Here is a 19,051-nt window from a genome sequence, read left to right as displayed (position 1 = left end):
TAAATAACAGATGCACATACACACCTGTTAACACCAGAGATATGGAAACCCATCATGCTATTCCAGGTGCTAGTCTTGAACACTGCAAGTATCTTAGATACTACATAGTCAGCACTAGGATGCAATTGCCATACCAAAACCCTAGAATGTCTGTCTTTCCTCATACCTCAAATCAAACATAGTTTATAAATTTGCTGCTGAACACGCATTCAGTGTTACTCTGTCCTGAGGAATTTTCTCTGCTTTGCCTCTATTCAGAACTGAAAACAGCACATCCAAAATGTCTCTGTTAATACTGAGTCTCTATACCTTTATTGCGAATTAATGGACACAAGGCGCAGAACAACTTCCATTTTAAAAGGGAGCAGTCCAAAGCAATCAACAAGGTGCCCGTGCAAGCATACCTGGAGCGAAGCGTTAAACCCCAGAGGGGATTCGCTCGTTTCTCACGGGTGGCACGGGGCTGCCCCGGCCAGAGGGGCCACGCTGCCCATGCAGCCCTGGCAGGCAGGGTGAGGGTGCTGGCAGCCCCTGCAGCAGCAGCACAGACCAGCTCCTGGGCACGGCTCGGGGCGCTCTTTAGGAACCATGCAATCACAGAATGGCTGGAGTTCAAAGGGACCTTAAAGCTTCCACTGGAGCAGGCTGCTCCACGCCCTGCCCAACCTGGCCGTGAACACTCCCAGGGACGGGACACCACAAAATTGTGGATGCGTCTTTTAAACAACAGTGGAGAGAAACTGCCGTTTGATGTGATGACAGAATGCAAAATCCTTCATTCCTGACTGCACAAATAACCTCATTAGACAATTCAGCTCAAAGACAATGAAGTAAAGATCATCAAAATCTGAACTGCAGCAGGTTCCATTGAGCCAGAGGCTGTCACAGGTCCCTGCTTTGAAGCGGCACCTTCGTGTGACAGCAGCAGAGATGCCCAGCTCGGGGACAGCAGCAGGGAGGGCCCACGGGCACCCACAGGTGGCAGTGCCCGAGCCTGCCCCGGCTCCTCAGGGCACCCACAGGTGCCAGCGCCAGAGCCTGCCCCGGCTCCTCAGGGCACAGCACCAGAGCCTGCCCCAGCTCCACCAGAGCCTGCCGCGGCTCCTCAGGGCACCCACAGGTGGCAGTGCCCGAGCCTGCCCCGGCTCCTCAGGGCCCCCACAGGCGCCAGCACCAGACCCGGCCCCGGCTCCTCAGGGCACCCACAGGTGGCAGTGCCCGAGCCTGCCCCGGCTCCTCAGGGCACCCACAGGTGGCAGCGCCAGCAGGGCTCAGCAGCGCTGGCAGCGCGTCCCTCCCTGCTCAGGGACACTCGTGGCACACTGCTCTCCCTCCGTCAGTGCCCAGCACAGCCCCTGCCAGCGGGCCAGGGGCTCCAGCAGCAGAGGGCACTGGGACCCCAGCCAGGGCAGCCTGGCAGCGGCTCGGGCACGCCACAGCCCAGGAGAAGCCGGTGTGCTGCCACATCCAGGTCACACAGTGAGCTACAGACAGCACTGCCAGCCCTCACCAGGCCACCCCTGCAGAGAGAAGGGAACGCCTGAGTTGCTTCCAACAGCCACCGCCTCTGTGCCGCAGCTTCCTGGCCATTGAAACGCCTTGGAGACCTGCCTGGAGAAGCATTCCGAGGTGAGCTGCTGCTGCTGCAGCGTTACGGGATAAAGGGAAAAAGTAAATACTCCCACTCAGGTGTTTGATAGTCATTGAGCACTTCCATTCGATTATTAATGCTGGTTTCTGCCAACAGGGATATCAGCAATTTGCTTTAAAGCATGCCACCATCAGTAGGGATGGAGAATGAGCCAGAGCAGGACCCAATATTAAGTTTAATTGGGGAAAAAAAAAAAGCAGGTGACAGACCAGATGTCTAAAACCATACCTGAAATGTAGAAATTATACTGAACTGGGACATGCTTTTCCTCTGATATATATTTCCTACCATAGATTTACAAACAGCTAAGGCACAGCTGCTGAGAAGACGTCCCTGTACAGATGTTCCCCTCTCCCCAAGGCGCTGCCCAAGGGACCACTGGCAGCAGGCTGCCATCAGAGCCAGCAGCAGCAAATGACAGCCAACACTAAGTGTACCTGGCTGGTTCATTTTGTTGGCTGTCTGGAGAGCAATACTCACCAAGCACAGCCTGTGAAGCAGAGCTCTGGAACAGAGCTCATCTGTGGACCCTAACATCAGGCCACCCCAATGCTCCATGTGCTTTATTGCTCCCAGTCAGTTCTGGATTCCAAGCCCTGATCTTATCTACTTGGAGAGCCCCATGAAGACACCATGATCAAAAAGCAGTGTAACTATTTAATCCTGTAAAGCCAACACACCCACTGCCACTGTTTCAGGGAGTACATGCAGCAGGAAACTGCTGAGCATCAGGTCACTCATTTTAACTGTTGAGTTTGCTTCCATAAGAGCTCTTCTTACACAGCCCATGAAAATATAAACTGGTAAGACGAAAACATAATAAACTATTTCAAGTAAGATTTAGGAACCATCAGTCACAGGGAGCCCTGAATGGGTAGTCCTGCAGTGAGACAACACTGGAGAACAACTCTGTTGTGCTGAAGCAGCAATAGAAAACACTTCCAGGCTCTGAAGATGCAGGACACAGGCTTTTTTTGTTTGTATACAAATCCTTAAGAACTTGAAATCATAGTGGGTATTAAAAAAAAAAAAAAAAAAAGAGAGAATTATGTCATTTTTGATGGGGAAACAGCATTGGCTTAATAGCAGTGAGGTCCTTGTGGCATTCCTTGCAGGTTAAACCACTAGAACATACTTGAATATTAGTTATGTCCTCTCATATAATAAGTACCCTCCAACTAAAAGGAAACTGGCTCTGCTTCATTACCTTTTACTAGTTTTCTACTCTTATGGAAGAACAAACAGTACATAATAATGAGTAATGAATACTTCAGAGCTGAAAACTCCCATTGCCAGAGGTTAAAGATCATACATGAGACCACATAAATAATGAATTTGCATCCACGGCAGCACAGTGTATTTACAAAGTTGGGCATTATTTTCAATTCGGGATATGCAAAAATAGCGTAAAGGAAGCCACAACCAGGAGATATTTTGGGGGATGTGGGTAAGTAGGCAAGATGCTCCAGCACAGCTGAGTACGAGCACAGAACTGGTGAAATGCACAAGGCTGACATGTTCTCACTGCTGCAGGCGTGTGCCTGTCTGGGCAGGGATGGGGATGGGGATGGGATGGGGATGGGATGGGGATGGGGATGGGGATGCGGATGGGGATGGGGATGGGGATGGGGATGGGGATGGGGATGGGGATGGGGATGGGGATGGGATGGGGATGGGATGGGGATGGGGATGGGATGGGGATGGGATGGGGATGGGATGGGGATGGGAGGGTGGGCCAGGGGGAACGGGGGCAGCAGCCAGGACAGACACAGCCCCACGCTGCCGCCAGGCCCCTCCGAGAGGGACACACGGACAAGGGCACCAGGCTCAGCCTCAACCCCAGCAAAGCAGAAGGGGAGCTCCAGCCCTGATGGCGCGCAAATAGGATTGCTTAGAAAAGACTGCAAAATACGAGCTGTGAAATACAATTTAGCACGTGTGGTCCTAACAAGTATCTTCAGTTTCTCTGAGCCTGAGTAGAGGCTCCTGCTGGGGACAGGCACCCAGAGCCTGCAGCACTCGGCTGCACACAGCCAGCAGCCCAGCCCGCATCCTCCACCCGTGAACAGCCCCTGGACCCAAACCAACACCCAACAGCCCCAACAGCCCCACTGAGGAAAGCACCCTCTGGAAAAGGGCCGGGACCTCAGCTTGGAGGAGCTGCAACACAGTTTTTTCACCCACTCTACTTAAAAAAAACTCTTAATCACCCCCCGTAGTTTAAAAAACTCCATTTAGGTCCACTAGAATAATTAAACAACCTTTGAGTGGCTGGGTGGGGTTTTGTTGTGATTTGGGGTTTGTGATATTTTTGTTTGGTTGGTTTGGGCCTTTTTTGTTTGTTTTTCTTCCTTCTCTCTGAAGGGTAACACACGAAGTTCCCATGCAGCTATACCAAGATGACCTTTAGCTATTAGGTAAACTTTTAACTTCTGTATTACTACAAATAAAAGCTCAAAATACTCTCAAATACACCAGGCAACATGGAAAATGGCATTAAGGGAAAAAACCCTCTGGCTCCAAGCTTGCATCTAAAATGACCATGTGCCACAAACGTGACACAAAAAGATAGTTACTAAAATCAGTGCAGATTTTCACTAGCTCCAGCTCCTGAACGCCTCCTGCCCCAAACACGAGGCCCAGTGCAGATGGAGAAAGGGCAAGGGATGGGGAAGGGGGGAGTGAAAAGGAAAGAGTCCTAAGTAAAAAAACAAGTCAATTAAAGTTCTCCCTCTGTGCTCCTACACCTTTGCTTGCCAGCAGCTTCATTCATGCTCTAGGAGCTTGTTCCCGTCGTTTTCCTGTGCACTGACTGACACAGAGGCTGCCAACGAGGGCACGGGCACTTGGCACAAGTGGGACAAAACTCCCAAGGGCATATTCTCATTTGCACAGCAGTGAGCCCACCAAATCGCCCCACTGCTTGTTAAGCACTACCATCTCACCCATCAGCCATCCCATTTCTTGGTAAGAACTGAAGCCTTCCCTATCACACATTAAACTCTCCAAAACGCTGCTCTCAGGCTGTTTCCACTCTCTCCCAACAACCCCTTTCCCTCCTTGTTTCCAGTGTAGGTTTTTGGGATAAGAGAATTTTTACTGGAAAGAGGACTAGTCCAAATTCAGCCCTTTCAGACCTAATTACCAGCACCCATCTGCACTAAGGAGATGGGGCACAATCCCCAGCACCAGGACTTCACTGGATTCTGCCTCACTCTAAGGCAGCTTTTCCACCCTTTGATGCAATTCGCAATGATCAAGGCCACAGTGTGACATACTTGCTCACAAGCCTTTCTTCTTTTGTTTTGATTCCAGAGGATTGTCTTCAACTGCAAATACAATTTTCTGCTTTGAACATTAAAAACCAGAGGAAACTTGACCAATCCCACTGACTGTCCTACTGACCATCCCAGAAAATGCATATGGCATATAAGCCAATGGTAACACATAAGTGACTTGTATTCATCCATGAGAGCGAAAAAAATCCCTTACTTTAATTTACTGGAATTTATAAACAAGTCCACAAAATGCTCTTTAACCAATATGCTCTCTGACATCAGTTCAAAGACATTACAGGTTTAATTTCTAGAAACATTTTAAACTTAGAGAGGTAATGGTTCTTCCTTTTCTGTGGAGAACATTTTGACTGCTTACACAAGGACCTCATCCTCAGAAGTTATGCAAACCGCCCTGACACAACTGCATATGCAAATTGAATTCCTCAGAAGAATGGAAAAACTGCCGTCTGCGGTTTATCTGGTTTCAAGTTTACAAAGAGGCACGAAGAGTCATTTTCCAGTGCTGCTGCTGAACCTCAGTTCACGGGGGTTTCGCACAGAGCGTGTGGAATTAAACACAATAATCCCACTGCGGCTGCACATTTGCTGGGTCGCTCTGAAGCCAGAGGCAGAATGGTGCTGAGTGACTTTTGGAAGGTACACGTTTGTCTCTTCCTAAGGAGCTTTTTGTCAGGGTTTGCTCCACTTCCCACAGTGCTGGAGAGTGTGGCGTGAGCAGCCATCCTGCTGCCGAGACCCAGAGGGGAAGCAGGACAAGGCCAGCAACAGCCATGGGCAGCACGGCTAACTCTGCCTATTCTCCCTTTCTTTTTCTTTTTAAAATACAGTTCTCACACTGCAGGCACAGAGGGCAGAGGTACGAGAGGGAACAGAACAGAACCCCCCAGCTGAGGAATGGGCTCGGGTCTGCCTCAGCAACACTGCCCCTGGTCTGGACGCTGCAGCAGACTGGCATCGTGGAGCACTAACGGGCAATTGCATTCCTCTTTGAGCTCTGTACACGCAATATTGACTGGGCCACAGACAGACCGCGCTCGGTCCCTGCCCTCAGATACCAGCAGCTCCTTCTCTTCCCCGCCTCTTCCTGTTTGCCACTAACTGCTCACAAGAGCTTCTGCAGCGCTCATCCCACTGCAGAAAACACATCAACACACAAGGAGTTTCCTTGATAAAGATATGTAAATCAGTCATGTGGTGATGAAAAGTATGCAGCCATCAAAAAAAACCCAACCAAAACTAAAGAGTTCTCTGTGTTTATTTGTATTTCCTGCACAGGAAGAGTTTTTCCTGAAGCTGCAGAGGGTTGGATTTAGGGCTAGCTGAGACACTTGTGTAGTGCAAGCACCATGTACATACAGCAGCGATCAACCAAGGCGGAAGAAGAAAAATAAAGAGATGAATCTGAAGTTGGCAGATCCTAAAGAATGTAAGAGTGGTTACTTCACCTTGGATTTTTGCAAATCTCTTACATTTGCCAGTAAAAGTGAATTGCAGTATTTTACATCGACGTAATAAAGGTCACAGGCTGCACTGGCAACCCGAGAATGTAGAGACTTGCGGGATGCTTTCAATTACAAAAGGAAAATATGAAATTCTGCTAATCATATTTTCTGCACGCAGTCTCACTTTACCATTTGAACAGCACCATTCTGTTGTTTAACCATTTTTCTGTAAGAGATGTAGGACTGGATAAAGGAAGGCCACGGCCCTTCAGTGCCAGGTGGCGCTTTTCCATGGCCGGGTCAGGAAGATTAGAACAGAGCGTTTCAGTGAGAAGCATCCCTGCCCCTGGCACAGGACATCCAGGTGCCTTTCAGGTGCCTTGGGGCACCCACGGTGGGACTCTGGCGTGCCCCAGCTCTGCCAGCAGGGACAGCACAGGACATCCAGGTGCCTTTCAGGTGCCTTGGGCCCTCCCAGTGCCACCCACGGTGGGACTCTGGCGTGCCCCAGCTCTGCCAGCAGGGACAGCAGCTCTCAGCAGCCAGGGTGACACCTCCGTGCCCCAGCAGCGCCCATTTCCTGCTGCTTGTCACCGCATTGCTGCACACAGGCTGCCAGTCAGGGCTCTACTGCAACAACACAGGGTGGGAGAGGGGCTTTTGTACTTTAAAAACCCTCTCACACCAGAGGCAACGGCACGTTTTATAATATGGGTTCAATGCCAATACTTCCACATTACCAAACAAGAAAATTGTTAAGAAAGAGAAGACAGGACAAAACTGTCATATTTCAATTTTAAGGTAAACTAGACTTCCCAACAGATTTTTTTTTTAAGTACTCAAATATAGATCTTATTCAATAGACTTAAAAGACCATTTCATGCCAAACTGAAGTCAATTTTATAAAACCTGAATCTATTTTTTAGGCAGAGAATTGTTGATAAGAACAAATTGTGCTTATATGCTGAATTTTTATAATGATTACTTAGAAATGCAGAAAGACACATTTTCAGGGCCATCTTTTACTATAAAATAAAATCACAATAAAATAGTAATTTCACTTCACAGAGCACAAGATCCTGGTCCATAAACAAAGATGGTCAATAAACAAAGATGCACAAAACTCCATGAGAAAAAAAACTTTACCTTACCTGATAAAATTCCCGAAGCCAATTCTTCTGTAAATTTTCTGGCTGAAAAAGAAAAGGCAAAAATTAATTACAAGTAAGAGGAATCTATTTTTACAACAATATTGTGATATTATTGCTTTCCTCAGTGCGTTCAAGAAGGGAGCTTTTTTCACAATTAAGGCAAAAAGTACAAACATGAGGATGTTCCTCCACGATGCCACTGGACAGGCCTCAGCCCATCATGCCCAAGCCCCCTCTGCTTGTCACCAAAAAGGTGCATGTTGTGTGTGAGCGCACAGCATTGGTACCCACACGTTTGTCAGGCAATGGCACACTGAACCGTGTGCTCTTAGAAGGGCTATTGATCACCTGTGGGTCAGAAACTTCACCAGCTGCCCACACCCACTGAGCTCCCAGCGACCCAGAGCTACTTCACACCACTGCTTCAGAGGAATGACGGTGCTTTTGGGGATGCTCCATCCCATCAGACCTCCTGCCAAGGACAAACTGCGAGAAGCATTTCCAGATTGCTCCAGAAATTTCACAAACTGATGCAGCAAAACTGCAGTGAAGTGCTAATTCTGTCTTTTCAGGAACAGATCCCAGCCCCAGAGGGCGGAGAAGGGACAGAGTTGATTTGTTGAGCTTTATCTTCAACAAGACTTCTTGATAATTTTTACATCCTAAAGGGGAATAACACTACAAATCAGAGTTCCTTGTCAGAGCAGCAGCAGGAACGTCCAGAATCGGTGGGAGGCAGCAGAACATACCAAACTGGAAACAGAGAGGCAGCTCATCCCTGACAAGAGCTCTGACACCAACTGCCCAGAGGCAAACGCTGGCACCAGCCTTCTGCTCTGCTCTGCTCTGCCATCAAGCCTGCTGTTTTCAAAGGGCTGGACACAGCTTCAAAACAAAAGTGAAGTTCTTGCAACCAGCTCCAAGAAGGAGGGTGCTGAGAGGGTCTCTGGGGCTGCCAGCATGGACTCCTGTGCCCAGCCTGTGCCAGCCCCGTCTCTGGTTGCTGGCTCACCCTGGCTGTGTGCCCAGCCCGTGCCAGCCCTGTCTCTGGCCCATGGCTCACCCTGGCTGTGTGCCCAGCCTGTGCCAGCCCTGTCTCTGGCCCATGGCTCACCCTGGCTGTGTGCCCAGCCCGTGCCAGCCCTGTCTCTGGCCCATGGCTCACCCTGACTGTGTGCCCAGCCCGTGCCAGCCCTGTCTCTGTCCCATGGCTCACCCTGGCTGTGTGCCCAGCCTGTGCCAGCCCTGTCTCTGGTCCATGGCTCACCCTGGCTGTGTGCCCAGCCCGTGCCAGCCCTGTCTCCTGCCCATGGCTCACCCTGGCTGTGTGCCCAGCCCGTGCCAGCCCTGTCTCTGGCCCATGGCTCACCCTGGCTGTGTGCCCAGCCTGTGCCAGGCCTGTCTCTGGCTGCTGGTTCACCCTGGCTGTGTGCCCAGCCCGTGCCAGCCCTGTCTCCTGCCCATGGCTCACCCTGGCTGTGTGCCCAGCCCATGCCAGCCCCGTCTCTGGCCCATGGCTCACCCTGGCTGTGTGCCCAGCCTGTGCCAGGCCCGTCTCTGGCTGCTGGTTCACCCTGGCTGTGTGCCCAGCCCGTGCCAGCCCTGTCTCTGGCCCATGGCTCACCCTGGCTGTGTGCCCAGCCCCGTCTCTGGCCCATGGCTCATCCTGGCTGTGTGCCCAGCCTGTGCCAGCCCTGTCTCTGGCTGCTGGCTCACCCTGGCTGTGTGCCCAGCCCGTGCCAGCCCTGTCTCCTGCCCATGGCTCACCCTGGCTGTGTGCCCAGCCCGTGCCAGCCCTGTCTCCTGCCCATGGCTCACCCTGGCTGTGTGCCCAGACCGTGCCAGCCCTGTCTCTGGCCCATGGCTCACGCTGGCTGTGTGCCCAGCCCGTGCCAGCCCCGTCTCTGGCCCATGGCTCACCCTGGCTGTGTGCCCAGCCCGTGCCAGCCCTGTCTCTGGTTGCTGGCTCACCCTGGCTGTGTGCCCAGCCCGTGCCAGCCCTGTCTCTGGCCCATGGCTCGGGCTGCACAGGAAGGGCCCTGCTGGCTCCCACTGCTGTGCCCTCCTCCAGCAGTCCCTCCTCTGGCACCACCACATCTTTTCTTTCCACTTCCACCACTCTGTGGTACAATTCTGCAAGCTAGCCCTCACCTCCTCTCCAGCCACCTCACATAAATGAGACAATTTGAACTTTTGAAGGACTGGAGATAACAATCAAGTAGAAAGATAATTTATCTTCCTCTTATTTTTCTGTCTAAAAATAGGCCCATTATATTTCATGTCTTCCACAGACTTTGGACTTCTTTGTATCCCTTCTCTCTGCACTCTGTCCTTCATTAAATTATCTCATTCTTTTGGTAACATAATGGAAATTAATCTTTTCCCTGTCCTCTTTGATGCTAAATCCTTTCATAGCCATTCACCGACGCACCAGTTTCTCCCGGGTCACTAATCCACACGCCATTTTATCAGTCTGCAGCCGCAGGTCTCTGCTCCAGGTGCCGCTGCCAAGTGCCCCGGGCTCTCCTCTGCCTCCCTCCATCCCCCCTTGCCCTCGCAGCCCAGGCTCCAGGGCTGCTGCCCAGCTCGGATTGCTCCCTGAGCCGCAGGCTGCGCCTCCAACACAGCCGACTGCAGGCAGAGCTCCGCAAACGCCCCTGTGCTGCAGGAGCAGGGCTCTGCTCTCATCCCACCCTTCGGGCGCACATTCTGACTCCCCCGAGCCGCAAACAGAAACCCTTCCCCTCCAGCAAGCACAACTTCCAGACAGCAACGCCACACGGGATCCGTGTTAAAAACCAGGACATGCGTCCCGCGTGCACTGCTCCCCGCAATTAAAAGCAGTTTTGACCTTTTCCTGGAATTCCAGATCCCACTCAAACGATCTCTTTTCACGACGAGTTTCCACTTGAAGTCTATTTATGTCACGCTGGTCACTGTAATGGTCAGGTTTATAAGAAAACACAGTCAGCTTGTGAACACATGAACACCACATGAGCTGCTAACAGCCCCAAAACAAGCGGCTTTTCAAATCCAACGTACAAGTAGTCTCTCTTCTCCCCAGTACTTCTATTTCCTACAAATTTACACTCGACAGCCAACAGGAAAGCTTTAAGCCTATTGCAAAAATATACCCAGATGGGGAAGGAGTCTTTTCAAAAAAATGAAAAAGAATATATATTTAGACAGGGTAAGGAGCCTTTCATTCAAAAGGGAAAAGGGAAAAGAACCAAATGAAACCAAATTAACAGCTTGGAAAATTTCTTTTCAGCTTTGTTCAGAGGGAAATGGAAGAAAGCCAATGAATTATAGAAAGCAGGTTCTATTTTGTGAAGTTTATTTTTAGCAAAGAATAGGCTCATATTTTAGGCTAAAAGGAAAAAAAAATCTTGACTCGCTTTGTGAAAACTGGGTTCCAAAATGAATCAGAGGACAACAGACGGCACAAGCAGCCCCGATTTCCACATGCCTGACTGACCCAGCCCCGAGAGCCGCAGACGGGCTGGGGGATCACTGGAACCCCGTCGGAGCTCCAGCATCCCTGGCACCCCAGAGCACACAGGGGCCCTGCTGCAGGCACAGACTGCAGGGGTGCACTCCCGGGCAGCACCCAGAGCCTTTTCGTCTTATACTGCAAGACACATAAAGAAAAATATAAAATACAGCCTATTTTCCACCGCCTTTACTATAATTGGTTTTCTACTTATTTAATGAAAAGCAAAGTCTTTGATCAAGTTCTGTTTCATCAGCAATAGGCTTAGTCAAAAACTTTAGAGTCCGCCAGCATGGCTGGCCATCACAGTTGTTTCAACAGAATTATTTAGACTGTGAATTTTTGATCAATATTTTTGATCTCTTATATCGCCTTTGTAAATTTACTGACACCTTTCGACATTTATATTCAAAGATCCATTGGATTTAAATATATTTTATTTCAGACTTGTAAGCACTGCTGTTGCTATGCTCTCTTGAATTACGCAGATGATACTGGCAAAACCCCCCCATCAGCTGGGTACTATTAATGTGGTGTTTTGTACCCACTTTACACTCTTAAATGACAAACAAAAAGATGATAATCTGCAAGTTCTGTTCACATCATGAGTTCACAACATTTCAAAGCCCATGTAGGCAAACCAACCAGGACCAAACAGGAAAACCAGAATTACAAGTTTAAGAAAAAACATTGAAAGAAAAATGCAGATTTTTCAAAATCCAAACTTTTTTTAAACACTGTGTTTTTATTCCATGCATTTGCACAAACAACTTACAAACACTACTGTGGTGTCCTTTCATTTCTGAAAGCCTGCAGCTTTCCCAAGGAGCAGCAGAAAAAGAAGAGTCTCATGCTGGTGCTGTTGCAGCCCAGTGACGGTCACCAGGATCAAGGAACAGGTATGGGGGAGAAAACACAGCACAGCCTAATTAACACAGGCTGAAAACCAGGGGTGCGACACACGCATCTGTCATCCGGGAGTTTAAGGCCAATGTACCCCCATGCTGAGCAATGGCGTGGCTCGTGTCACACCGAACCAGGAGAAACGGAGAAAAAAAGCCAGCAGGTAACCCGGGGCAAAGCAGAGCCTGAGCAGAGCGGATGGGGAAGGCGCTGCCGGCCACTCCTGGGACAGGGGACAGGGGACAGGAGCTGCCCGGCACGGCCGCGAGGGCGGGCAGCGAGAGCACGGACAGTGCCCGGGGGCCGGACAGTGCCCGGGGCCGGACAGTGCCCGGGGCATCACCAGGAACAGCAGAGGGAGCACGGACAGCGCCCGAGGGCCGGACAGTGCCCGTGTCCGCAGGGACAGCCCCTGCCGGGGAGCGTGACAGCGCCCGGGGCAGCACCAGCACAGCCTCGGGCAGAGCCGGGCGGGCCCGGGCCCGCTGCTGGCGTGCGAGGCGCGGCCCGGAGCAGCTCCGGGAAGGAGCTCCCTGCCCCTGCCCTGACCCGCGCTGCTGCAAACACCAAACCCTCGCTGCTGACCTTTCCGGCTGATCTCCCTTCCTGTGAGCGCCTCTCAGCCGAGACAATGCTCGCTGGGAATACAAAGAGCGGCCGAAGCGGGGCCGGCTCCTGCGCAGCTCGGCAGCGAACAGGGCCCGAGCGGCTCAGCCGGCAGCGGGGACAGAGGGACAGGGAACCGGGATAGGAACCGCGGGGACAGAGGGACAGGGAACCGCAGGGCCAGAGGGACAGGAAAGCGGGACGGGAACCGCGGCGACAGAGCTCCCTGGCACAACACAGCACACACACACAGATTCGGCACCTGCTGCCTGTTTCGAAGGCTCTGTGTTTCCGAACAGCCCAAGCTGTCTATGAACTGGTGTCTGCGTGCGCAGGAGAAACCAGCGGCCCTTGAGACAACCGAAACCACCCGTCCCAGTCTGTAAGAGACCAAGAGACAGCCCTGCCCGGCCAGGGATGCTGAATTCTGAGCACAGAAGCACAGGAAATGCGGCCTAAAGCAGGAACAGCAAACAGTGACCTGTTAATTAACTACCCCGGCCATATCTGAGGGAAATGTAAGGAATAATGTAACAGAAGCAAGGGTGAGGAAGCAAGTCCCTACCTCTTCAAAAGATCTGGATGTAAAGGCATACATAGATGCAGGTGTGTGTGTAACATATATATATATATTATAGTTTATACCACAACCATTATTAGTTGCTACTCAAACAGCACAGCACAAGACAGGGGAAAAGAGCCACCTGTCTTTACCATCTACATAATAATGGTAGCATGTCCTGTCAGTATTCCCACCTGGACAAGATCTTTCAAACCCTCGAGAATGTCACTGACCAATGTTACAGGTTATAAGACTCTAAAACAACCAAAGAATCACACAGGTGGCCCCAAAAGCAAGGCAGGGAGCAGGCAGCTTATGAGCAGCAGCTGGAACAAGCTCTAGTTCTTCAGCTGATGAGGCTGATACCATAACAGCACTGAAAGCAGCCCCTGGATGGGACGGAGCCCATGAGCCCAGGGCCATTTACTGAACCCATATAAAACAAACTCCTCTGGCCACGTAAGTAAAAACTGAGTTAGAACAACAAACGCTTTTTAATTGAGAACATGTGTGTCAGTAAAAGCATCGCCACTTTAGTTTAATTTCAGGGCCGGATGTAGAGTCTCCTGCAGCTTGAGCCCAGTGGCCGTACGTGCCAGGAGGGTGAGCAGCAGCTCCCTGCAGGCAGGACAGGACAGCGAGGAGGGAGCACCACAAACACGCTGCTTGTTCAGCAGGATCGTGCATTTTCTTTGCCACCCCAAAGAGCAGCTCTGTCTCAGGTTCTCAGTGCAGACATTTGGGAGCCCCACCTAAACTCTGGAGACAAAGGAACAAGGTCAACTCAAAAATATCCCTCAAAGAAAATAGGAAAGGAAAAAATAAAAACAGAAAACTACTCATCACTTTTTCATCAATGGAAAAAGTGAAATTTACAAGACAAACTTGAAACTGTCACCTAATTCAGCATAAATAATGTTTGCATCTAATACATGATGATTCAGGGCAGTGACTAAAAGCAATCTGCCATTCATAAGAACAGTTAAATCTCAGGAAGTTCATCAATCACATACAATACACAAGTCTGTAACACAGTATTTGTAACTCCCCAGTAGAAAGATGAAAACTGCACTCCACGTACCTTGTGGCTATGGAGCTTTAGAGGCAGCACCAGGAGCCCAAGGCCAGGCTGGACAGGGCTAGGAGCACCTTGGTCTGGTGGAAGGTGTCCCTGCCCATGGCAGATGGGTGGAATGAAATTATCTTTAGGGTCTCTTCCAACCCAATCCATCTGTGATTCTACGATATTCCAAGCAAAGTATTAATGTCTGTCCCAAGTCTATTCCTTTCTTGGCTAATCCAGCATCATAGAACAAAAGAAAAATACTTCTCTCAGCACTAATGGAGCTCAACTTTCCCTTGTAACATTCCCACAGAACAGTTAATTGAAGACACACATTTTTAGTAGAGTTTACATAGCAGGTAATTATCTTAAGCATTACATTAGATTACATTGAGATGGAGCAATACAAAAGCTCCAGATCTTCAGAATTGCTGGTGTAGAAAATAATTCAGTAGATCTGACAGCAAAGTGATCAGGCTTACACAGGTCTAACGCACACAGAGACACACCCTTAAAACACGAAGCTGAACTCTGTTTAACCATGTTTTCTGCAGGTATGCAGCACGCAGACACGGTTTATCCTTGGGCACCCAGCGAGCTCAGCCTGGTTTGTCCCTGGGCACACAACACAACAGGAGCAGGGCCAGGGCACAGCCTCTGTGGGCTCCCTGCTCTCCACAGCCCACACTCAGGACAAACCCCGACAGGCACAAGCACAGGAGTAAGAGAAGTCCGGAATCATGAGTCTCCTGACCCCAGTGAACTGCCCATGTACTTCAAATTTAACTTCTATTACTGACATCTTACTGAAAGCTTAAAAGCTCCTGGATATTTGAATAACCAATGTGTTAAGAGCATTAACAAGAGTTAATCCAACAGCACACAAACTCTAATTGTTAGCAAATAGCAAGATCAAAGACATTAATACACTCAAGTTTTCCACTGCTTTGTATCCTGATTTTGGAATGACACAGGGAAAACTGAAGATGTGTAATCAAATTAATCTGCTTTCGCATGTGGATAGATAAAATAGATCTCTGGCAAAATTCACACCCACAACCACCACCATGACCTGTCCTGTGTATTTGTATCCTTTCTGTATTTGTTTGAAGTGAAATCTTTAATAAAACTCCCCCAGGCTGACCAGGGGGGTATCTACAACTGTTCTTTTAAATCTGCGTGGTACAGAAACACACCCAGGGCAGCAGCACCATTGGGACTCACATCTCCCAGGAACCAAAGGCCAGTGGGCCAAATGGCTCTTCCTGTGGGCTGAGTTTTATGAAGGCTTGAAAACATCCCACATTTTATTAATGCAGTGGTCTGTGTCAGCTGCAGGCCTTTCCACAGCCCTGCTGTGCTGGCACCGTGAAGCAGAACATGCCCAGGCCCACAGAGCCTTCTCCACAGCAAGTAAACAGAGTGGTGAGAGCACCAGAGTCACTCATTCCATACACACGCGTGCTCCTGGCCTGACACACCCACAGCTCTGGCCGTCTGAGCCCAGCACCTCAGGGAGTAGCTGCAGAAACCTGCAGAAAAATTTGCCTTAAATCAATAGGGTACAATGTGCTCTGTAGAAAAATAAAAATAATAATGTAATTTTATCTAAGTGCTCATGTTTGCAGACAGTAACTTCTGTGACCTAAAGCTCAAGACCTAAAGGTCATGAGTTGCATGCCCTGCTGTGAAGCAGTGTCTATCAATTCCTCTGAGTAATAAATGCTCTTTCCTCAAGAAGACATATATCCTTATTTGTGAGCCAAATGCCATGTGATGGAGCACTGTTCTGCTAGGGATGAAAGTCCTAGCCTTCCCCAGAATGGCTGCAGTGCCAGGAGGAACCCACCAGGAGAGTGTGAGCTGTCAGTGAGGCAGCTCCAACACACCCTGCATTCTATTAGAAAAAAAAAGCCCTCACACCAAAATACCACAGTCCCAAGACAGCTGTGAATTCACCAGCAAGTGAATCCCAGGGGAGTTCAACACACTCCTGGGACACACAGTGATCTAAAACATGTATTTGATGGCAGAGCAGACAATGACAGCTGTTTACATGCTATTTCAAAAATAAAGGGCTAAGGGAGACACTTGGAAATTTATTTCAATTTGATCTAGAGAGTAGGTTTTCAGGATTGGGGTTTTTCCTCCTCCTTGCTGCTATGCAAATTTCTGTAATAAAAGCATCTTTGACCAACGGCCCAATAGTCCACTTATTTTCAGCTTTACTCAGAGCTGCCACATGAAAACTCCAGCCTTGTTTCGGTGATGCTGAGGGTGAGCCCAGCAGAGGCGGTTTGGAACTGACGGCATTTTCCTATGGGATAACGTCCTCTGCCAACAAGGCTCCCACAAACACACGGCAAAACGCTCAGCTGAGACAAAGCATCTCGTGCTGGGAAGGAGCTCTGGAATCCTCAGGAGTGACCTGGAGTCCCACAGCCTCCAGCCAGAGCTCAAAGCCCCAAACCCACCCGTCAGGGGTCCATGAGCCACACGCGGCCCCAGCGCATCCAGCAAGGACGGAGGGCCAGGGGCTCCATGGCACAGAGCTCCTGGTGCTGAGGCCCCAGTGAACACACCTGGCCATGCTGGGGCTGCCAGGGGCTCCATGGCACAGAGCTCTGGGTGCCCAGCCCTGAGCCCACACCTGGCCGTGCCATGGCACAGAGCTCCTGGTGCTGAGGCCCCAGTGAACACACCTGGTGAGCACACCTGGCCGTGCCATGGCACAGAGCTCTGGGTGATCAGCCATGAGCCCACACCTGGCCGTGCCATGGCACAGAGCTCTGGGTGCCCAGCCCTGAGGGGACACACCTGGCTGTGCCATGGCACAGAGCTCTGGGTGCCCAGCCCTGACCCCACACCTGGCCGTGCCATGGCACAGAGCTCTGGGTGCCCAGCCATGATCCCACACACCTGGCCGTGCCATGGCACAGAGCTCTGGGTACCCAGCCCCGAGCCCACACCTGGCTGTGCCATGGCACACAGCTCTGGGTGCCCAGCCCTGAGCCCACACCTGGCCGTGCCATGGCACAGAGCTCTGGGTGCCCAGCCCTGAGGGGACACACCTGGCCATGCCATGGCACAGAGCTCTGGGTGCCCAGCCCTGAGCCCACACCTGGCCGTGCCATGGCACAGAGCTCAGGGTGCCCAGCCCTGAGGGGACACACCTGGCCGTGCCATGGCACAGAGCTCTGGGTGCCCAGCCCTGAGGGGACACACCTGGCCGTGCCATGGCACAGAGCTCTGGGTGCCCAGCCCTGAGGGGCACACCTGGCCGTGCCATGGCACAGAGCTCTGGGTGCCCAGCCCCGAGCCCACACCTGGCCGTGCCATGGCACAGAGCTCTGGGTGCCCTGCCCTGAGCCCACACCTGGCTGTGCCATGGTACAGAGCTCTGGGTGCCCAGCCCTGAGCCCACACCTGGCCGTGCCATGGCACAGAGCTCTGGGTGCCCAGCCCTGAGCCCACACCTGGCTGTGCCATGGCACACAGCTCTGGGTGCCCAGCCCTGAGCCCACACCTGGCCATGCCATGGCACAGAGCTCTGGGTGCCCGGCCCTGAGGGGACACACCTGGCCGTGCCATGGCACAGAGCTCTGGGTGCCCAGCCCTGAGGGGACACACCTGGCCGTGCCGTGGCACAGAGCTCTGGGTGCCCAGCCCTGAGCCCACACCTGGCCGTGCCATGGCACAGAGCTCTGGGTGCCCAGCCCAGTGCTGCCCCCCTGCAGGGCCCCTGGCAGAGGGCAGGAGTCCCTGCCAACGCTGCCCGTCAGGGCTGCTGGCACACAGCTCTGGGAGCTGAGGCAGGCTGCACACACGATGCCAGGGCAGCAGCATGCACAACAGCACTGTGGCCCAGCTTGCTCAGCTTAGGTGGAGGGACCTGAAGACTCTTCTCCTGCCAGGTGACACTGCAGCAGCCTCCTGCACTGCTGTGTGTCACAACCAGGTGTGCTCGAGCTAAAGGAAAGGTTTCTGGTTTGCTTTGCACAGGAAGGATGGGGGGAAACCACCCACCAACAAACCAACTGAACACAGGAAGCCTCCATTGTCCCACATATATTATTACTGACATCTTGGTTATTCAGGAGCCAAATCCTTTTGCCTCCTACACCCCTGGGATAGCGCAGAACAAGGTTTGGGTGCTACATTTGCACTTAACATGCAATTGCTACAAGAGCAAAAATTTATGAAGAAACTATCTAGATGATTCTTCATGGTAAAAATAAGGCATATAAGGAGAAATAGGAATCTTCAAGGACCATGGACAATTCAGAAGAAACAATTTAGAGAAACAAAGTCCTGAAAGGAAAACAGATTTGCTCAATTAATAAAACATTGCTGATGCAGTTTCAAGGAAGCCAAAGCACCAGAAATGATACATGCAACTGGGAATAACCATCCTCAGTATTCCCTTAAGTTTCCACAAAAGGCCATCAGACATCTGGCAGAGAGGCCAACTTAGAAAGAAATAAATTGCAGAGATGTGTGCAGCCTTCGTGAAGTGTTTCATCAAGCCAGCTTCAGCAGAAGCAAAATCTTAAATGAAATACACAGATACTTTACTAATGCTTTTAAAACAGATGTACTTTAAATCTGACAGTTATATTCATTTGGAAACCTAACTAACAAGCAGTACTGAAACAGTGATTTTTAGATGTCTGGAATGCTGACATCACCACATATTTATTTGAGTATATAAATCTTAGGGGTTGTGTTTGGGCCCCAGTTACAGAAAAGAGCCTGTTGTTATATTGATCCATTCACAGTTGTAAGGTCCTTGGGCTTCAACACATAAAAACTGGATGTACTGTCAGTATTTCTGATTTCAGTCAGAATACATCTTACAATAATACACCAGGGCTCAATCCT

The 19,051-nt window shown here is 50.7% G+C and overlaps 1 protein-coding gene across 3 annotated transcripts in view; it reads right to left on the bottom strand.

The window, feature by feature from the left end:
• Positions 1 to 19,051, bottom strand: part of INPP5A (inositol polyphosphate-5-phosphatase A) — a 177,561-nt gene that overhangs the window by 126,822 nt on the left and 31,688 nt on the right. For all 3 annotated transcript variants that reach the window (XM_074545467.1, XM_074545469.1, XM_074545468.1), the window contains exon 2: positions 7,544 to 7,585. In XM_074545467.1, coding sequence (XP_074401568.1) covers positions 7,544 to 7,585 — 42 coding nt within the window. The remainder of the gene's footprint in view (positions 1 to 7,543; positions 7,586 to 19,051) is intronic.

This window comes from Zonotrichia albicollis, chromosome 7 (assembly GCF_047830755.1).
Source record: "Zonotrichia albicollis isolate bZonAlb1 chromosome 7, bZonAlb1.hap1, whole genome shotgun sequence".
NCBI classification, from domain to species: Eukaryota; Metazoa; Chordata; class Aves; order Passeriformes; family Passerellidae; genus Zonotrichia; species Zonotrichia albicollis.
This window is presented reverse-complemented; position numbering and strand designations above follow the sequence as displayed.